This window comes from Pipra filicauda, unplaced genomic scaffold (genome assembly GCF_003945595.2).
Source record: "Pipra filicauda isolate LSUMZ 115617 unplaced genomic scaffold, ASM394559v2 scaffold289_size944018_pilon, whole genome shotgun sequence".
Taxonomy (NCBI): Eukaryota; Metazoa; Chordata; class Aves; order Passeriformes; family Pipridae; genus Pipra; species Pipra filicauda.
Genome location: NW_024104408.1, coordinates 181331 through 201179, shown reverse-complemented (window position 1 = coordinate 201179; position 19849 = coordinate 181331). Strand labels below are relative to the sequence as shown.

Here is a 19849-nt window from a genome sequence, read left to right as displayed (position 1 = left end):
TGCTTCTTTTGAGTGTTGTCTTGAATCAGTTCCATCAGCCAAAGTTCTACGAGAGATGTTTATTTTTTTCACGTGTCACAGTGACATAGCTGCTGCCCTGTGGGAGTTTGAATGTGGTGGGACTGTGTGGCTCATCTGGAGTCAAGACAACAGATGTGTCCCAGTCTGCAAAGACCATCCTATAGCCATATTTTGTAGCAATTAATCTGTTGCTGACGATGGATAAATAATGTGGCTTTAACTATTTTCAGAAAAAAGAAAATTATTTCCCGTTAATACTTTTGATCGTGTACTAGAAACCTGATATTGCTTTGACCCACATAATTCTTGCCCCTGCTGATGACACAGTCTTTTTACCATGGATGTACTCATTTTGGATGTGTAATGATTGCTATCCAGCTCATATGCAGTCATCTTTAAAACCCCATTTGAATAAGATAATTTTAAAGGCCATTTTCTACTTGGCAATAAGTAATATGAAATCCTAGGCTGCAGACCCTTGGATACACGTACATGTAGGTGCATACACAGCTTCACATTTTAGTAACCTTGGATGAAATCATAGCTTCACACAAGCAAATTCATATTGCCTTTAGTGGAACCCAAATTTCACCTTTTATAGGAGGTAATTAAAATCAAAGGCTACTTACTGAAACACAAGCTTGACCTTACATGGTTTCCCAGTGCGAATGATAAGAAACAATGACCATAGTTCCACATCAGTGCACATTATTAGAACTCACAGAGGAAGCCTTTAAGGTGTAGTCAAGTTAGAACTGAATATGAATGCCAACTTACCTTGATGCAAACTTGGGCACTGTATATGTAGAAGTGGACAAAACTACTCATATTTAAGAGATTGAAGTGCTTATTCTAATAATGACCATTTTCACTCCTGAAGATTTAGTATTATCATATCCTCAAAAGACCCAACTTTATTACCAGAAATTCAAAAGTAGTTAAAATAATAAATAAATTGAACTTTTTGAGATTTGCTACCTTTTTTTGCATAGACCCAACTTCTTGTTAATGGGAGTTCTGCCACCCTTTTTGTTAAGTCTTATGTATATTCTGCAACAGTTTTTATAGGTTACCTCTCTTTCAATAAGACCTGTAGTGGATCTCATCTGAAGGAGTATGATTCATGACTGAGGGAGACACTAGGGGACATAAGTTCCTGGAAAAATTGGATGGGTTTTCCTACTTCTCACGGTTGTGAGTGGATAATGGCTATTTAGATTCTGTCATGCCTGTAGTTGCCAGCATAAATAATCTCTGTTTCCAAGAAGTAAATTTCACGATACACTTTCGTCTTTAGAAAGCCCAGTGTACAGGTTGCATTTTTTTAGAGGCAGAGCTCCAGTTAAACATATATATCATTGGTTTTAGAGAAAACAGTGTTCCCTCTGACATTTTGTAAGATCGTGTCATGTCATCAGATCATCGACTTCATGTATTATCTTCCCTGGCGAAAATAATCTATCTTTCCAAATGCCAGTGACCACTCCCATAAGAAAAATAAATAAAAATAAATGCCAAAACTGACCATTCTGGGGAAAGTCTGTAGTATAAGAACCAGTTTTCAAAGGACTTCCTAAGTCAAAGCTGCTAAATCTGTGAATACACTGAATATTATGCATTTTTCACGGGGACATTTTAGCAGCTTTTCATCCTACACAGAGTTCAAGAGAAAGCTTAGGTCTGGAGACCTCAGACTGGATTTACTTACTGTTTTTCAGTTCTTGTCAAGAACTTGCAGCTTAGTGGAAGGATTTTTTTTTTTTTTTTCATAAAATTAGTGGGGTTTGCTTTTGCTTGTAGTCCAAGGAGAGAAGGCAGCACTTCTGCACCACAGCTTCTCTCACCTTGGGGTAAATGGCTACATGAGGTCAGATGAAGAGCTCTCAAAAAGTGCCTTTTTCTTCACTGATGGTAAAGGAAGTCTGGACATTAGGATGAGACACAGACATCTACATTAGTCACATCTGAAAATATGATGCTTAGCCCACATTAGTGGTCCCTCATGACCATGAGTGTGGCTTTTGCTGCCCTGAGGGACAGAAAACAACCCCACAGCATTGGGTGGAAATGTGGTCTCTGTGGAGCCAGGTGGACTTTAGCCACTGAGTCCAAATAATAGAATTTATTCTGATATACCAAGGCACTTGATGTACCTCTGCATCCTGTTGATGGTTCTTCACATCTGTGGTGGTGGTATGGTGTGGAAATCCAGCAATAATTTTCCCTTCCAATTATCACAGTAAATAGCTGTTATAATTATTACCTATAATTTGTTTGGCCTTCTTTGCCTTCAAGATGAAATTGTTGCTGTGGTTGCTGTATTTAATGCATTTGCTGATAATAGTTTGTTTCTCCCACATGTTGGGCCCATCTGGATCGGAATTTTATTTCACCAGAGTAAGTGAACAGAACCATTACTTACTGATGTCAGATCCCATTTCCAGTGCATCGTTTCACTTCAGCCACCACGGATTTTATATCCATATTGTGTGAACAGTCTGTAAAGTAGTTTATCCTTTTCTTGAGTGATCAGGACCTCAGGAAAAAGTCAACGCTGTTCTGACTTGTCCTGTTCAACAATACTTTCTGAAATGGTTTACCATGTGATTCAGATAGGAATCAGTTTTCAGTAATGATATGCATTTTAATTCCTTTTTTTTCTACATTATAAACACACATCTGTTCAGAAAAGGAAACACATTAAACATCCCTCCTAGCATTAGACATATTGATTGAAAATTTGTTCTGAGTTGGCTTAAGTGTCAGTAATCTTGACAAGTTTTCCAAGAACTGATAAAATGAGTCCTTGTACTGCTGAAATGAATTTTGTGTGGATAGATGTTTATGCTTTTAACATTAAGATAGCTGCAAGCTGTTCCTGGATAGACAAAGGATAGACAAATCTTCTAGGGAGTTTGAGTTTCTTTGGCTTTTGGAACTACATGGGTATTAACCTTCTAACCTGAAGACACAGTGTCCATAATTGTTATACAGAAATCTTAGGAATTATTTTCAGTGTTAATCACAACAAAATTGTGAATTGATTTTCTTTCTTTGATGTAAGGTGCCAAATTGGGGCATGCCACACCTCAGCAGCAACCTCTAATTCTAGAAATGAGAGTGAGCTGACGCTTTCCTCAGGGTCCCCTCCTGCTTCTCAGAAACTGAGTTTAAGCACTGATTATACAGATGAATAATTGTGAATATATATACAGATGAATAACAGCAAATTGTGATGCTTGAAATAAATGGGGTCATTTTGTCTAAAGTTGTGCGTGAGGGTGGATGAACAAAAAGTGGGGGGATCTGCTATAACATAAATGGAGCCTCTGTCCACAGCTGACTACAGCCACAGCATCCTGATTGTTCAGCTGACTGTGCTAGAACGAGAGGTTCACCATTGAACTCCAGCTCCCGAGGTAGTTTCCAGATAAAGCTACAGTAAACACATGCAAATATATAGGTACAGTGAGGTTATGGCTTTTTTGTGTGTACCAAACCCCCTACTCCAGTCCCATCCCATACTGGGTGTATTTGAGTTTGCACGTTTGGGGGTGGTATATTTGTTTTTTTAGTGATAAAGGGAGTTTGTTTCACAGTGTGCTGTGGAGAGAGTGGGCTCCCAGATTAAGGCAGGAATTCATAAAGGGGTGCAAAATAAGGATAAAGGAACAAAAAGAGAAGGAGCGCTTCTTAGCTTGGTATTTCTTTAATTTCACGTGAATTTCACTAAGTAAATATGCCTTAAAAGTGAATAAAATTTTATTTCACTTTAACAAGAGAGTATAAAAGTTAAAAAGGTCACTGTAGTAATAGACTAATCTCAATTACCAGGGCAGCCGGTGAAACCCACAACTCCCACCTAATCTCATTCGGTGCACACGCAGTGCACCGTTTGATTTCCAACACGGCTAAATGAAATTATAAAGCAGTGTTAAATTTATTAATCATTTAATTAGCTAAATGTTCCTGCAACTACTCGTGAGATGAATGGCATGTCATTTTCTAATGCAATTTGCCTCTCAGCCAGGCAGGGTCAGGAGGGAAGCTACTGGCATCTTAAATGATCTTTTTTATATTGCACCTTCTATTAAGGGACAGTGTGATATCGCTGATTATATTTGAGTCTTGTACACAAGGCCAGGGAGTTTTCTTGTTATAATAACAGGTTATATTCAAACCAAAATAAAAATGCTAAGATCCAAGGAGCGAACAATTAACCCATCTGAGACTGTATTTCTCACTGCGCCTTTGCAAGGCAAATCTTTTTCATATTTAACAAGCCAGTGAACAGTGTGGGAAACTACACCAGCAGGTATTAAAGCAATGCTCAATCTAGTTTTATTTCTTTAAATTTACTCAGTTGTGAAGGAATTTGTGGACTGAAAATTCTCCCAACGCCAGGTTAGTGTAAGCCATCTCATTGACTCGGAATTTATTTACACTTCCCCTGTTCTTGTAGGGGAATCAAAGCCTTTCCTAGTTATGTGCGTTCAACAATTGCTCATTTTTGTGAGTTGCTCACCTGGGATTTTTGGCATGTTTATGTGTGCATGTCACACCAGGTTGATGGGATTATATTTCTTTTTCCTGATGTTTTGTTCTATAATTATTTTTCCGCTGCAAAAATTAGTGACAAGCAGGATTCAGCAAATCTGTTTGGATTGACACCAGGAGGTGAGCCATGCTGCTTGGAGTGAGGTGTTCCTCAGAAACCTGAAAGCGTGTTGTGCTTATGTGAAGCTGAAGGTGCCCAGTTACAACACATAGAAAACAATGATGTTTTAAGGTACTTATTTTTCCAGCTTTATAAGAGAGTATAAATACATTTGCTTTATGCATTAGGTGTTTACTTGCAGATTCTGGAGCACATCCTCTGTATAGCAAGCAGCTATGGTGAGCTCCAAGCCAATGAGAAGATGCATTCAGCTTTGTAGATGCTGAGCCCAAAATGGCAGCAACGTGTCAAAATATTTGTCACTCCCAAAGTTAAATGACACAGCTAAAAATAAAGCAAGAGGACCTAAAGCAGGAAGCAGCGAGAGATAATCTTAGCATAAGTGGGAAAAAAAGGCTGTCAGTTATTACTTATAGCACAGAAACACGTGTAGAGCTCTGGGAAGCAGGGCCCTGTTGGCCATGAACTTCACATGCAGCTGATAAATAACTGTCCAAACCCAGATCCACACCACTTAATCACTTCTAAGATACAAGTTGTCACCCTTGGTGTTGCACTCAAACCCAATGCAGTGGTTACCACCCAGGGGTTGTTCAACTCAACTTCTAACTCAGCCTCTGGAAGCGTTGTCTAACTCTGCTCCAAAGGGGGGACAAGAGCAACCACATTTGCTGAAAGGTTGTTTTTCAGGCGCCCGATGTTGGATGGGGTAACCCTGATGCGTGTTGTTAACCATTTAGGTGTGTTTGAGACAAACAGGTGAATCAGAGGGAAACGTTTAATTTTTGGTGGGAAGTTCTGATCTCATGTTGGAAACAGCCAATGGGTGAGATATTTTCATTTTTTAGTGTGAAATCCCACAGCACAACCCAGCGTGTTTGGGAAAACTGTGAAACCTGAGTGGACTCAGCCTTTTTCTGAGCCCTATGTACTTTTGTTTTCCTGTGAGCTTTGCAGATAGTGATTTAATTGTGCTTTATTTGGGAGATACAAAGTGCACCCCCTTGCAGGGAAAGAGCAAAAGACCAAATGTTGAGGCACAACTTGGGCAGGAGAATGTGCTGGAGAGCTGCTGTGCACAGCTTTTCCCCTGGTACCCTGCACCTGCTCTTCATTAGTGCTAATGAATCCAGAAAGTAAAACATTTTGTACTAGTGAGTCATATTGTTCTCTCTTGGCTGTGACTTCACTGTGGATCAAATTAAGTAAAAAAAAAAACAAAACATTTTTGCAAAAGCTTTAATTTCTTTTCCTGGGACACTCTGTGTCTTGGGATAGGTCACTTAGCACCTATGGGATGTGGGATGGTATCCCATTAACTTCTTTCTCATTAGCAAATCTCCTTTTGATTTAAGCTGTGAGATGTGGGGTTTCCCTGAGAGCTTTAATTCCCAGCCCACACGCAATTTATATGTTTTTCACTTCTCTGTTTGTAGAAGATGTATAATCATACTGGGGAAAATGTTGCATAGCTAAATCTCCAGTGCTTGTCTAGCACCATAGGAACCCAGGGAAGAAACAGAGCTTGTAGGTCAAAATTGTAATTAACTTTACTTAAAAATTAGAAGTGTTGTCACACAGAAACAAGAAAATTTGGAGTATGTGTAGATTTATTTTTTTTCCCTTGTTTTTCTTTTTCTACTAACTTAGCTCAACTACACTTTTTGGGCTGTCCATGGTAAATTTGTGTCTGTTTTTCTCCCAGCTGCACACTACAAAAATCAAAAGTTTTGAAAGCAAGGATCTGCAAATGGGAAGATTTAATTGAGAGCTGGCCATGTTTTAAAATAATCTCTGTTTTCACGAAGGTTCCTTATGGCCAGCACTTTATTACAGGGGTTGTTTCATGTGTGTGTGTGTATGCAGAACTGTGAATACACACAGAAGCTTTGCATTTGAGCATCTTAAAAAAACACCTCTGATCCGTGCACTGTGCAGGCCACAGTATGTGGACATTACCTGTTACACACTACGTGTTTATAAAGAGCTTTATTTACTAAATATTTGGCAAAAAGATCTAGTTAGACACTTTGCTGGGAGCAAAATAGAAAGCAATATTCTTCTCCTTGTCTGAGTTCAGTGCAGATAAACACAGGCTGCTGGGGCTTCATCCATTGGGTTTCCATTCACATTTTTTAACATGTTAAATATTTCTGGTTAACCAGTTAAAACGGTGAGATGAACATGATTGCTTTTAGATTGCAGCTATAACATCAAGTGAATTTTATAATAAGAAGCCATTTTTTTTTTTCCCCTGCCGAGCTGCCCTTGTGGCTGCCGGTCTGACTTTGAGGTCCTCATTATTGTGGGTTTAAATGAAGGATGTTCATCCAGGCAGGGCGGGGGAGGCCAATAGACATCGGTGCCGTTATCTGGTCCTTCTATCAGGCCAAGTGACAGGCTTCTCAGGGAAGAATGCAAAGCTCATGGTGGAGACCTCAGCCTGACACAGAAGGTGACTCCCCTGACTCTAACCTTGAAAGGAAAAAGTTCCCACTTTATTAAAATGAATTTCGAAAGGGCCGCTCTGACAGCTGCATAATTAAATATTGGAGTGTCAGCGATAATTTATTCTGCTCGCATTTGGTGGTCAGAGCCTGCTCACTGTAGGGTCAGCAAGCACAGTGACAGAGCCAAGGATACACTGCATTACGGGGCCCTTTCCCCGCGCGAGGAGAAGGAGAGGCTGTAATTTTTGTTTAAATAGAGAAAACAAAGCAGCAAGGAGATGAGCAGGCTGTGAAGTGCTCTTAGCAGCTGCCTGATAAAAATTGTTAGGTGTAACGCTGGAACTTGTGCTGAAAGTGCTTTGTCTGGCTGCAGGAGCTGTGAGTATTCCCAGCCTTGCCTCTTCTGGGATCCAGCTCGCCTGCTAGGGCCAGTGCCTGCTTTCTTCTCTGACATGAATGTTAGGAATAAACCCAACAACAGTCAATACAATGTGCATCCTCGCTCATAAACATTTCTTTATAAAATTATGTAAATGGCCATGAATATGTATGAAACAGGTTGGAGATAGAGAGTGTAGGGAGTTCACATTGATCCTGTTAGCATTCCAAGTGAAACACCAGCCATGAATATTCTTTTCAGAGGGCAGTGGCTGCTTGAAATCAACATCTAACAAGCAGTTTTCCCAGAACAAGTTTAAATAAAATGGCTACGTGCCCTTATGCCCAGTCAGAAAGCAAGAAAGGTCACGCTGGGAGCAGGGCTTTCGGCTGATGGGCATCTCCTTTGGAGGAGGTTGTTGGGACAAGGCTGTCGCTTTTCACTCTTAGATTGCTGGTAATTGAAGCTGACATACCAAAAATATACCCTTTTTGCACACACCAGTCTTTCAACAAGAGCACATTACTCCCACAAACAAAATAATTTGCAAAGGCATTTTGTTTTTCTCTTGCTTGCCTCAGCTATGCAACACCTATTTCCCACATTTTCTTTGGAGCCTGCTTGAGTGGGTATGTCAGTACAGCTCAGGTTTACTAGTTTTCATCTTAATGTCATATAGCTTTCAGCATTAGCTTTTACAGAATAATTCACTGAGTTCCTTCAGCACCTTCATAGTTACTGAATGAAAAGCTGACCTTATTATGAAGGATGAATGCTGGTGTTGTGGCTCAAACACTGGATGTGAACCCAGTGTCCTCAGCTTAGCTTTTAAACCACCTTTAAACTATGAGCCAGAAGGTCTTTCTGTGACTCAGTTCCTCATCTGTAAAATGGGAATAACAGTGTGTTTCATGGGATTGCTGTGAGAATAAATACTTCGGTGTTTATACTCAGTTTTTATCTTGCTGAGCATAAAAGAAAATCCCTACTTGTGTTTCTGCCTTCTTGTTTGAAGAAAGACCATGAAAGCATCTTTGTCTGCTTGATGTCAAGATACAGACTCTTAAAATGACACTTGAGCATCTTTAATGTAATTCTTTTGGACTCCAGACAGTCATGTTTCCGTTCCTTAGATCTCTGTACCCACCTATACCTCCTCTAGTTACCTTTGCTCTATGTTTGTAATGGGAAATGTTCTCTCTCCACATGGGAAAGTTGTGTTGGTTGTATGACATTTTGCTCCTATTAAGCAGGCATGTCCAAATATGTTCTGAAGTGGTTTGTTGAAAATATGATGGTCAGGTGGAGAGGGAGAGAGAGTATTTAATGTTTGCGGTTAGAAGTAGCAAACAAATATCCATGCTGGCATGCAAGGACACATATATAGTCATATCTGGTGTTAGATTTCTGTTTTTCTATTGTTTTGCAGGCCTGGTTTGCCTGGAAATCTCTAACTCTGCCCCAGTGGCTGCAGTGCATGCTGCAATTATACAGAGCTGGGTTTGTAATACAGGATTTGTTTGGTTTTTTTTTTAAGTAATTGCTTGTGGGCAGAGTTTTGCACCAATACCTGCAGCTGGAGGACAGGTGTCAGAGTGCCCAGCTGACCCACTTGCAGGGGAGTGGGGTGTAACTGGTCCCAGCACGGGGAAGAGCTGCCACAGGGATGGGAAGTCAACCTGCAAGGCTCGACAAACACGTCGGGTGTCTGTCATTGTCAGTCGAGTCAGGCTGGGGACAGGGCCGTGGTTTAAAAATGATAACCAGGCTCCATAAATCAGAATGCTCCCGCTGCAGTCAAACTTCCTTGGAAAGTCTTTGAATTTGGGTAGTGCATACTAATAAATTAGCAGTGGCTCTGACTCCGGCAGAGCTCCCTTAAGGATGGATGAGCAGCTCCCATCGCCAGCGCCGAGCAGGGAGACGGCGGCGGTGACTAAAACAAGCTGTCCCTCAAAAAAAAAAAGGGAGAAGTCAGAGTGATTACAAGTTGACCTAATATTTTTTGGCTTTCAAGATAAACTTTATGGGCCTGATTACCCAGAAAGTATTAGGCTATGGCACGGAGCCTAAGCCAGAGGGTGAACTCCCGGTGCTGTTGGAGTCAGTGGCAAAACTCCCATCAGTTCAGCAGGATGAGGATTTCATCCAAAGTTCACAGTGGGATAATTAGTGTCAGCTCAGTCCTGGTAAAACACAAGTAAAGCTGTCCTGCTTGTAGCTTGCAAACTTCTACAAACAGCTCAAGGCTTGGCTGGAGTTGTTTTTATTTTACTTTGAGAGATAAACCTTCAACAGCAGGACTTTAAAAATGAAAGCCCATTGCTACTTTCATACCACATGCATGGCTCTGAATGTGGGAAATTTCCTCTGGATCCACTGACCTTCAAAACAACAGGAGGAATGATATTAAAAACGTGGTGTTAAAGATGGTAACTGTGAATTAACATCCCCAAACTCCATTTCAGCGTTGCTGTTTTGAGCTTTGTGTAGCATTGCAGGCGGCTGCTCGGCTCACACAATATCCCAGGGATTTCACTGGGACTCTGCATGTCAACAGTAATCTATCTTCATGCTACATGATTCAGGTTCAGATCATTAGTTTATACTTAGAATTAAATATTCAGTTTGATTTTAGAGCTGTGAAAATGAGAGCCGAATATATAACACCTGATTTCAGAAAGCCTTGTAGTTTTACAAGTCTCTAAAATCCATGAACACACAGAAAATGCTTTTGCTCCTCTGCCCCTGAAATGATTATAGTTGGAATGTTATTGAGATTATAGTTTTCTTTAGATGTCTTGGATTATTTTCTAAATCCATTTCTAACCCCATTTCTCTGTGGCACTTAAAGAAATGAGAAAAAATGAAAGATTTTTAATTTCTAAGAGAAAATGCAAAATTATTTCCTAAGCGCCTCCTTTCATCCTCTCAGATTTCCTCAGAAAAAGAATATGATGACATCCTGATAGCTATGAAACCAAAAGAGGGCTGATTTGTACTTTGTAGGGAAATATGGTCTGAAATTACATGTCTAATGTGTAGCAATTTTTAGCTGAATATCTATGCCTGGTTTCCTAGTAAAGCAGAGTTTGAGTTGGACACACACAGACTGAACTGAGTAATTTTAATTTAATTGAATCTTTTATGTAGGCATTTTCCTTCTAGGGAACCTTGGCCAGTTATTCGTTTGTGAAACTTGCAATAAAATAGCAAGACAGCTCGTCAGGGATGGAAGGAAAGGGGTAATATTTAAATTATGCTGACTTTGAAGACATTGCTTTTGATCCATTCCTTGATTTTAAAAAAATATATATTTTGGTGCTTGGCATTTAAAGATTCCTTTCTGTGACTATTTTTTTTTCCTCAAAGTGCTTAGTTCTGTAGATGCCTGATAGATAATTATATGTCATCCAGTTTACTGGTGGGGATAAGAATGCAAAGTATAACAATTAGAATTGTGTCTGCTCACCTTCTTTGTCTAATTTGTGTAATTGTTTTTGGTGCCTTTTTTCCCTGTAAAGGGAGGTCACCTAAAATATCTTTAAATAATAGCGGTTAATCTAGTGCAGGAAAGGCAATCACAGCACTTGTGCATTCAGGCCTTTAGCTGAATTCAGTTCTTAAAAAAATAAAGCCCCATTCTGGGAGATAAAAAAAGCCTTTCTGGAGTTATCACAGGGCAGAAACACGACAGGTTAAAAAGCAACACCAGAACTATGTGGTTGGGTGAGCAGGCAAATCCAGATACATTTTGTCTGGAGTTTAGTTCAAAGGGATGTAGATTCTTCTCCCTGAAACAGGAAAGTTTCCATCCTTAAATGTTTTTGTGAATTATTTTTAATTTTCCTAATTTCAGAAGAAACCTGTAACAGAAAGTGTCTGCCAGCAGAAAATTACCATATTGAGCTGAGGGTAGCACACAGTTCATCATCCCTCGCCTGACCCTGCCCTGTTTACTCTGCTGGGGTAGGAGCAGTGCCTGGCCAAGCTCTGCTAGTCAGAGTGTATTACCCTGTCAGGGAGAGGCCAGGCTGCTCGGATTCACCCTGAACAAATTACATACCTCACTACATCTCCGAGCAAGGTAGCAGGGTTATAACTCAGTCTAAGCACCATTCACTCTTCTATTACCTTCATAACCAAGGTCATACTAATCAACTCAATTACCAGTCCTCTTGGACATTTTCATAATGTTTTCTGCTAGTTGCTCTCCTGTGAAAATCTCCCGGTCTAAGCAAATTAATGCCATTTTTATAACTATCTGCATTTCAGGTACAGTGATCATCTTTCAAAAGGCTGCTTCATGGCAACAAATACCAGCCAAATGTTAGAACAACAAGGGTGTTCAGCTATATTCCTCTCTTGACCTCCTTTATTGACAAAACAAGCTTAAATATACCTGAAAATAATGCTGTATGTGTCAGAAATGAAGGATAAACTATGTTGGTGTAACTTCTAAGAATCTGCAGCTCCCCCAGGAAGGCTGATCAGGAAGCCTGGTCTTATGTGTTGCTTAATTTTTGGACAATCCTTTAAATGTCACATTCAGTGTTTCAAATGTAAAGATTATCTCTCTGTAAACATTTCCTCAATGTAAGCCTATCTCCCTAATCTTTATGTTTCTCTGAATGTTATTCTCAAAAATTCTCCCCATGCAAGATTTCAGTAAAAATAAGTGTTTAATTTGGAAATTCCTAATATTTGCACAGCCACGTCTTTTAAAATCTCCAAAAAGTATTATGGCACCAGGCAAAACAATCAGAATGCACTTATTTTTTAATAACTTATATTTCTTCGGGGCTAAATTGTTCCCTTAGGCAGTTTTTCCCACTGGAAAAATTCATTTGGTCTCTCTTCAGGACTATAGTGTTCAGGGGAATAAACAAGAGACTTTTAGTTCCTCCTAATTCTCAGTGGGATCTGTTGAGACACAGCTCTGAAGTCTCACCCTTGTCTGGTCCCTTTGGGAACAGGTATTTCATTTCCCTTAGACCCCAGTCTCCTATAACCCCTCACAAAAATGCCTTCACTTGACTCTAGTTCTTACTAACTTATTTTAAAATAGGCTCAGTGAATTTGTAGGTGGTGTATGTTATTTCTAGCCATGCCCTGTCTTGCTTTCACCACCTTAGAAGCACCTCTGATCCCCCAAGCTACCTTGATGCATCCTGGGGTAAGAAAGGGGGTAAATATGACACAGCTGATGGCCCTGATCCTTCACTTGGAAAGGGTCTTGTCCACTCTCATTGGGTTGAACCCATTTTTTTGTAAAACAATTTGGCTATTTCATACACTCTCAAAGTTTAAGGCGGCGAACTGACTTTGCTCTGCTCCATAATCTCAAAAAAGCACAGTCATAACTGGCATTTGTCACTTCTATAAAACAAGAGCTGCCTTAAAAATTGAAGTGTTTAAAACTGGCATTTCTGAGCCCCTAGCTGAAAGCAGCCCTTCTGCAGAAGCATGACAAAGTGCATCATTTTCATAATAAGGGCAAGGGGAGAGGCTGCCAGGTGGTTTGTATAACGTGGCTGCCCTGGCCCAGCAGCAAGAAGAGTTATAGCTACTTGAAATTTTGATATATGTGATGTCCCATGCACTGAACTATGAAGCCCAATGGTTCCTGGAATATTAAATTGATATTGTAGCAGCTTGAAAATTGACCTGCAGTAAATGTGTTGTTGTTCTGCATTTATGCTGTTGCTGTTAGCATTTAGCAAGGTGACCGACTCCAGGAAAATGGAAAAACTTCTTTCCTAGAGAGCAGTGTGGAACTAGAAGTGTTGTCAAGAAGTGTTTAAAACATGAACCCACAGGTGCCTAAATCAATCAAGGCTCCTCTGCACATAGGTAACTTTTAAACACCTGGTTCTGGATACACAAATGTTTGCTGGATGCTTTACTGAAAGTTTTTTATAAAATAATAATATTAAACCAAAACTTGTTCAGAGCTGGGTCTTGAGGTATGATAATCATATGGGTAAAACCAAGGGGGTTCCAAACCCCTCTCTTTCACTTATTAGTAGTGTTTGTCCATCCTAAATGCTCTCTCTGTTTTTCTGCCTCACTTTTTGTCTCTATTCAGCAGTGTCCATGCTTTAATTCAAATGTGAACTTTCATTACTATCTGTGCCCCAAAGGAGGTGTTCGCTGTTGTTAATAATGCAGAAGATTTTAATTTATGCTTCATCCAATGTAAAAATCACAGCACCCCTGCTGCTGAGAGCCCTTTTCTGTCCCCTTATACAAACTGATTGTTCTGTATTTAATATTGGTAATACTCTTCCAGCTTTTCTAGGTATTTTGATACAGTTGATCAGAAGTCATTTTACTTTTATAGCCATTATACTGATGTATAATTCTCTTTTATTGATCAGTCCTCAATGTATGACTATAATTATATTGAGTGCAATAAGCAATATTATGAGGGATTTTGTTTCTTCATCCTGTTTGTTTGAAGTCTCAACTGTAGGGCCAATTTTCACATTCCTTAAAGAAAGAATTGCTAAAATAAATTCAATCACAGAAGCTTTTAAAATTTGAAATCCCAGGAAGCTAATTAGCATTTGCTTTTAAGAGTGCTTCCTGCTTTTTTATGTACATATAGATTTGGACCTCAGATGGGCCTGGCACCTTTCCAACATCAAGATCATGTGATTTTTTTTTAAAATATTTTTTTTTATTTTGCCCTATAGAACATCAAGCTTTTGCAGAGCATCTTGGCAATTAAAGAAAAAAAAAGGGGGGGAAATCCATCATTATTGCCTTTTTACACCAGGTAAACAGTGATCGTGTATTAATATGGTACTTGAAAATCTGTGGTTGTGTTGTTTTGCTTCACACTCAGATAATATAGCCATACCAAAAATACAGTGATGCTGTGCCATCTTCCCATGTTTTCTAGCAATAAATGCAGCATTTGGAAATAAATACTTTTATAATCCATGCATACTATAATGCACCAAGATGCTCATTTATTTATGGGCTGGCTGGTAAACATTGCAGTTAAGATACTTGCAGCATGAAATGCTGTATACAACAACTGTATGACTAAATCTACATACTAGCAGTATGATCTCTTAATAAATCTTTGCACAGCACATATCCAAAGAGCTGCCAAGTAAAAGGGGGATTTTGGTCATATAACTAATGAGAGATCCATATATTTCCTTCCCAAATCTGTATATTCAAACAAAGGCCTAGGTGGAATGTTAGTACCAGACTCACACTTACAGTGTAAAGTCAGTTTGCACAGTGTTTTTTGCTTTCTTTAAAGTATGATCCACATTATGCTCTGCATCAAGCTTTTGCACTTGTGCACATTTTTATTTTTAAAGGAAACATGGTGGCCTCTGAGCTGCTGGGGAGCAGGGAATAATGATGCAGGTTTTAATAAAGAAATTCTTCCCACGAGGGAGGAGAGGAGATGACTGTGATTTTAATAAAAGAGAAAAAAATCTGCCAGCATCAAGAAAACAAAAAAAAAAATAATTAGAAGTTCAACATGTATACATGAGATGCTTCCAAAGAGAAGTGCTTACAACCTTTGAAGAAAATGTGACTTTTTTGGTATTTACTAAAGGTCTTGGAAGTAAAGAAAGGGGGCCTTTGTTTAGTAAGATCCCCTGTAGTTACTCAGTGGGACAGGAAGGTAAAACAGCAAGTTCCTGCGTTGTATCATAGTCCAAAGTTTAAATAGGATAAACTTCAATACCAGAAACCAGGCCAAGGTTCTATGCTACACAGGATTCACAGTTATTTTTTTTAAGAGTATCTATGACAGGATGCTGATAAATATCTGTATTATTAATGAGTCATGGTTCATGTTAGCCAGATCTTTGGTGATATTTTCGCTCATAGATATTCAAGTACTGGTGGGAAAATAGCTGATGATTGTCAGGTTTAGGTAAACTTTCCATTTGCTTCGCTGTTCTAAATCATTAGTCAAGTAGTATGTATAAACCTGTGCTCAGCCATTATGGTACTTTTCTTGAGATGAAACTTTCATTTGATACTCCCCAAGTCAGGGTGCTCTCCTGACTCTGTGTTTTATCTTCTTTCATTCTTGCTGAAGGCAACTCGAAAGAACCAACTTGCATGATATAAAACCTGTAGCACTGAGTTTTCCAGTACCTCCATATGTGAACATTAACCAGCTCAGAGAAAATTCCTGTGGTGGGTTCACCTGTGTGATGCCATGTCCATAAATCATACTGTGGCTCCATTAGTGGGGAGGAATTATTTTAAGGACTTAAGAATTTTTAATCTCAATCCATTTTTCCTTTCAATAACAAGTTGCAGTAGCCAGTATCAATGTCAGCACCCAAGCTGGGGTAGCTGCTGTATGTAACTGATACTGATGCTGCTTCTTCTGTCCTCACCCAAAGGAAAATAAAGTAGCTGTAACAAAGAACAGACGTTGTTCTGCCATCCCAAAAAAAATGTTGTGCTCTGCTCTATCAGAGCTGGACAAACAGAACATTTCTGTGCTGTAGTGATGGTCTTCACCAAACTTGAACCTGACTCAGAGCATTATAGGAGAGCAAAGCAATGCACATGTAATATCTTTTTGACCTCTGGTTCCCTATGCTTTTTTCTTTTCTTTTTTCTTTTCACTTATAATGGATTTTCACGGTATTTCTCACATGAATTTAGAGAGTTGTGAGAGGTTGATAACCCCCCACTGAAGTTTTGGGTGCTGCTAGATGCTCTGCAACTGGTCACTTGGGCTTTGTTTTTCCTTTGTTTAAGATTTTCAGGAACATCAAAAATTGTTTCTGTAAACGTAGCATGTTTTTTTTTTTTTCTGCAGTTTGTCTTTCTGCCATGACTGTGGTTCCAGGTAGAGCATCATACAGGGGCTGTCTTCTGGCATTGCTCATTTGGCAAGGGAAAAAACGTTTCTGAATGATGCTTTTCACACACGGTGTCTACCTTTGGAACTCCCGGCTCTGTGGGACTGATCTGGGTTAAACCCCTCCACAACTGTTGTTTGCTGTGTGTATATCAGATTTTTAGGTGACACATTATCAGTTATGCATGAAGTGATGGATTTCTGCTTAATTCTGGTAGGCTCTCAGCAGCAGAGCCCCTTTATGCCCTTCATTTGCCTCAACGAGGGGAGTCACTGCGGTCATATGCAAATCTTGCCATAATTACCCACGATTTTCTCACTTCCACATTGACTGGCTGCACCAGAGCTTCAGCTCCAGGTCTGCTAGGAAACTTCACCCATGAGCTTATCCCCTACCTAGAAGTATTTCCTTTGCTCTCCAAAATTAACATTGATTTTGTTCTGAAGTAGCTCTAAGCTCCCGTTTGGTCTGACAGCGCAAACTCTTCTTTATTTTGCAAACTGCAGACCAGACCAGCTGGTTTTCCAGAGCTGATAATTTTATTTTCAGCAATGCAAGTCTAGAGAAACACAGCTTGTTGACCACCAGAACAATGGTATGTCTCTACCCAAAGCAGAGGAGTTAATTTGTGATGGGGTAACTTTATGTCCTAGTGGAGAGGCGAGTGTGTGAGGTTTGTGTCACACTAGGAATATGCCTGCAAGCAGACATTCCTGATGGGTGATATAGTCACCTAAATGTACACTCACTCAAACTGGACACTGTAAGCCAAAAGTTATGCTGTTTTAATGAGAGCTTTGTAATTAGGTTGTTCATTTGCTGGGTGAAATTGTCATTAGTAGAGGAAGGTTTTATTAATTCACCTTTTCATTTAAAGAATATAATGAATCACTAACATTCTTATAGATACAGACCATGATTATTTCTGCTTCCTGCCTTGCAAACATCTTGTTTCAAATTAGGTTTATCTGCTGTCTAAAACTAAATACAATGAATAGATGTATAATAAAATCTTTTAATTGTCTTAGCATATGTTGCTTTTATTAGGTGAGAATAATTGCATTCATGGGATCACCTACAAAGTCCTTTAGAATATAAAATTGAAATGGCTTCACACTGAGTGCACAAGTCCTTCTGAGCCGTGCCATTTTCCCCTTCACTGCCTCTTGTCCCCCTTTCGCTGTAAAGTTCACATTGAAGTGTGACAAGAGACACTTGACAACTGACACATGCTGGATCTTATCAGCAGTGAGTGCAGTCATGGGCCCTGACTGAAGAGCGATTGTCATTTCTACACCATTTATTCCTCTCCTAGCCTCATTGCTTGCTTCCTTTCTGAGGAAATTTTCCCTGTTAAAGTACTGTACTTGTCGTTCTTTTTTGGTGCGTGTCTGTGGGGGCTTTTTTTCTTTTTTTCTTTTTTTTCCCTCACGAGAGGATTTTGTTATGCATTCATCCCATAGGCAAGCCTCTAACAGACTTCCTCTAACCTCTTAGTGTCAGGACTGCTCTAAGCTGATTCAGGCTAATAAAAGCAACCCAACAAAGCTTTGATGGTGTCATTACATCTTCCTTAAATCCCCTTCCTTGCTAACATCCAATAATTCTATTACCTCTAATCAATTCACAGGCTATTTTATTTGAAAGGAAGAGAAATCAACTTCAAACCATGCCGGTGCAGTTTGCCCAGGATTCACAGAAGGTGATGATGTTTCTGCCATGGCTTCAATTGACTCTTTAAGTGAGTTCTGGGCTATTGAGCAGTCTGAACTTTTATCTGTGCTCTGCCAGCCCAAGCCAACAACAGCAGAAAATAGACCGTTGTTGCCTCTTGGAAGTTCCTCCACTTCTACGTAGCACTGTGTGTCATTTCTGTAGTGTAGCTAGTGCGAGCAATTGATAAATTGAGAGTGCAGAGGATGAGGCATCAGCTTATTACAGGAGTTCTTAAATGCAGGAGTTTGCTTTAAATTAACTATTCCTGTATTTCTCCTGTACTGGAGCTCCCTTATTTTTCCTTTTTTTTTTTGAAGGAGAATTTTGCCCCTGTTGTTTTAACGTGCTAGAGCTTTCACGCGTGCTCAGCCCCACCAGGGTGATTGTTGGGTTTTGTCATTAATACTGCAGAGATGTCTGAGCAAGCTCTCGGGCTATGTTCATGCATCGTTGTCTGACGGGGGTTGTGTCTGCCAAAGAGCTCATTGCCCCCGGCTCACGTCAAGCCGCGCGTCACGATCGCTCTGACAGAACTGCTACCACCATTGCCCTAACACTGTTCTTGCAAAATAAGCCTGGTACCTTCAGCTGCCTAAAGAATAGGTCTCTGCTAAGACAGCCTTTAACTGAAACATCTGAGTGGTTAGGGGAGCAGCCTGGGCTGCAGGTAGTGCAGGGTGAGTGGTACCTGCTGGAAGGCAGGGAATGATGAGCAGCAGAATGTGGGGCAGAGGTTCCAACATCTCTAACTGACATGGAAGGAGCCAGTAAAGGACTTTGGAACATGTTCTGCGTCATCAAACTTGGCTCCCTAAAGCAATTTCAGCCAGATCATCTATCCACAGAAATGTACCCTTCTTAGGTGGTGGTGATTATTCCTGGTTATGTGGCAGCAGGAAGCATAAATGTACATTAGATATCAAGATGCCCCAAGAGCTTGACACTGAGCAGATGGATGACACCCAGGCCCTTACCCCAACAAAACTAGGGTGTAGTTAGGAGAATACTTCTCCATAACTTGCTGCTGAGAAGAGTCTTCATGTTCAGAACAAGCTAAATTTTATCTGGGTCAAGGCTCCACCATGTTTCTAATAGAGTTTTTAAGAGTATGTTGCTATTGTCACTTTTCTTAATGAGAAACATGCATCATTTCATCATGCTTTGGTTTCCTCCTTTATCTCTTAGTCTATACAAAAGGCAGAGTAGTGGGCATCCTGTTTTCTCCCACGCTGTCGTAGTTGTTGCTTTCAGAATAAGCTGAATTTCAGCTCTGAGCTGAGGAGGAATTCATTGCTGTCCTCGTGTTGGTTAGCAGTTACTCACGCAGAGCCCCTGGGATGACTCAGCTAAGCGTGGGCGGCAAACCAACACAAGTCAGGATTGCCTGCGCCCTGTACCCAACATCTATTTTACTTGTTAAACTGTGGCCTGGATTGTTTGGAAATATGAGGGCTTTGTTTTCTACCCCGTGTGCTCATGCTGTAAGAACAAAGCATGCCTTTTCTGTAAACATCTGTCAATCAGTTAAAAATTACAGAAGCTTTCCGAAGCATGGTTTGGCGACGTTGCTTGTGATTTCGGTTGTCACACGCAATACACCTTGTACAGCAGGATTTCATCGCCCTCAATTGCCCAGAGAGATTTCTAAGTGTACGTGACATGTAAATGACACTGGTGTCACTGCACATAAGGCTGTGGTTACGCTCGTGTCTGTTCCCATGTGTGCTACCTCTGAACCTGCACGTCG

General features: G+C 40.1%; 1 protein-coding gene across 2 annotated transcripts in view; it reads left to right on the top strand.

Annotated features, from left to right (window-relative positions):
• WWOX (WW domain containing oxidoreductase) overlaps positions 1–19849 on the top strand; it is a 493697-nt gene that overhangs the window by 450422 nt on the left and 23426 nt on the right. The window contains exon 9 of one of the 2 annotated variants that reach the window (XM_039382881.1): positions 11804–11851. The exons of the other annotated variant lie outside the window; for it this stretch is intronic. Within the exon in view, the coding sequence (XP_039238815.1) occupies positions 11804–11812 (9 nt within the window). The 3' untranslated portion in view covers positions 11813–11851. Of the gene's footprint in view, positions 1–11803; positions 11852–19849 lie in introns of those variants that run through there. 2 annotated transcript variants of the gene reach the window in all.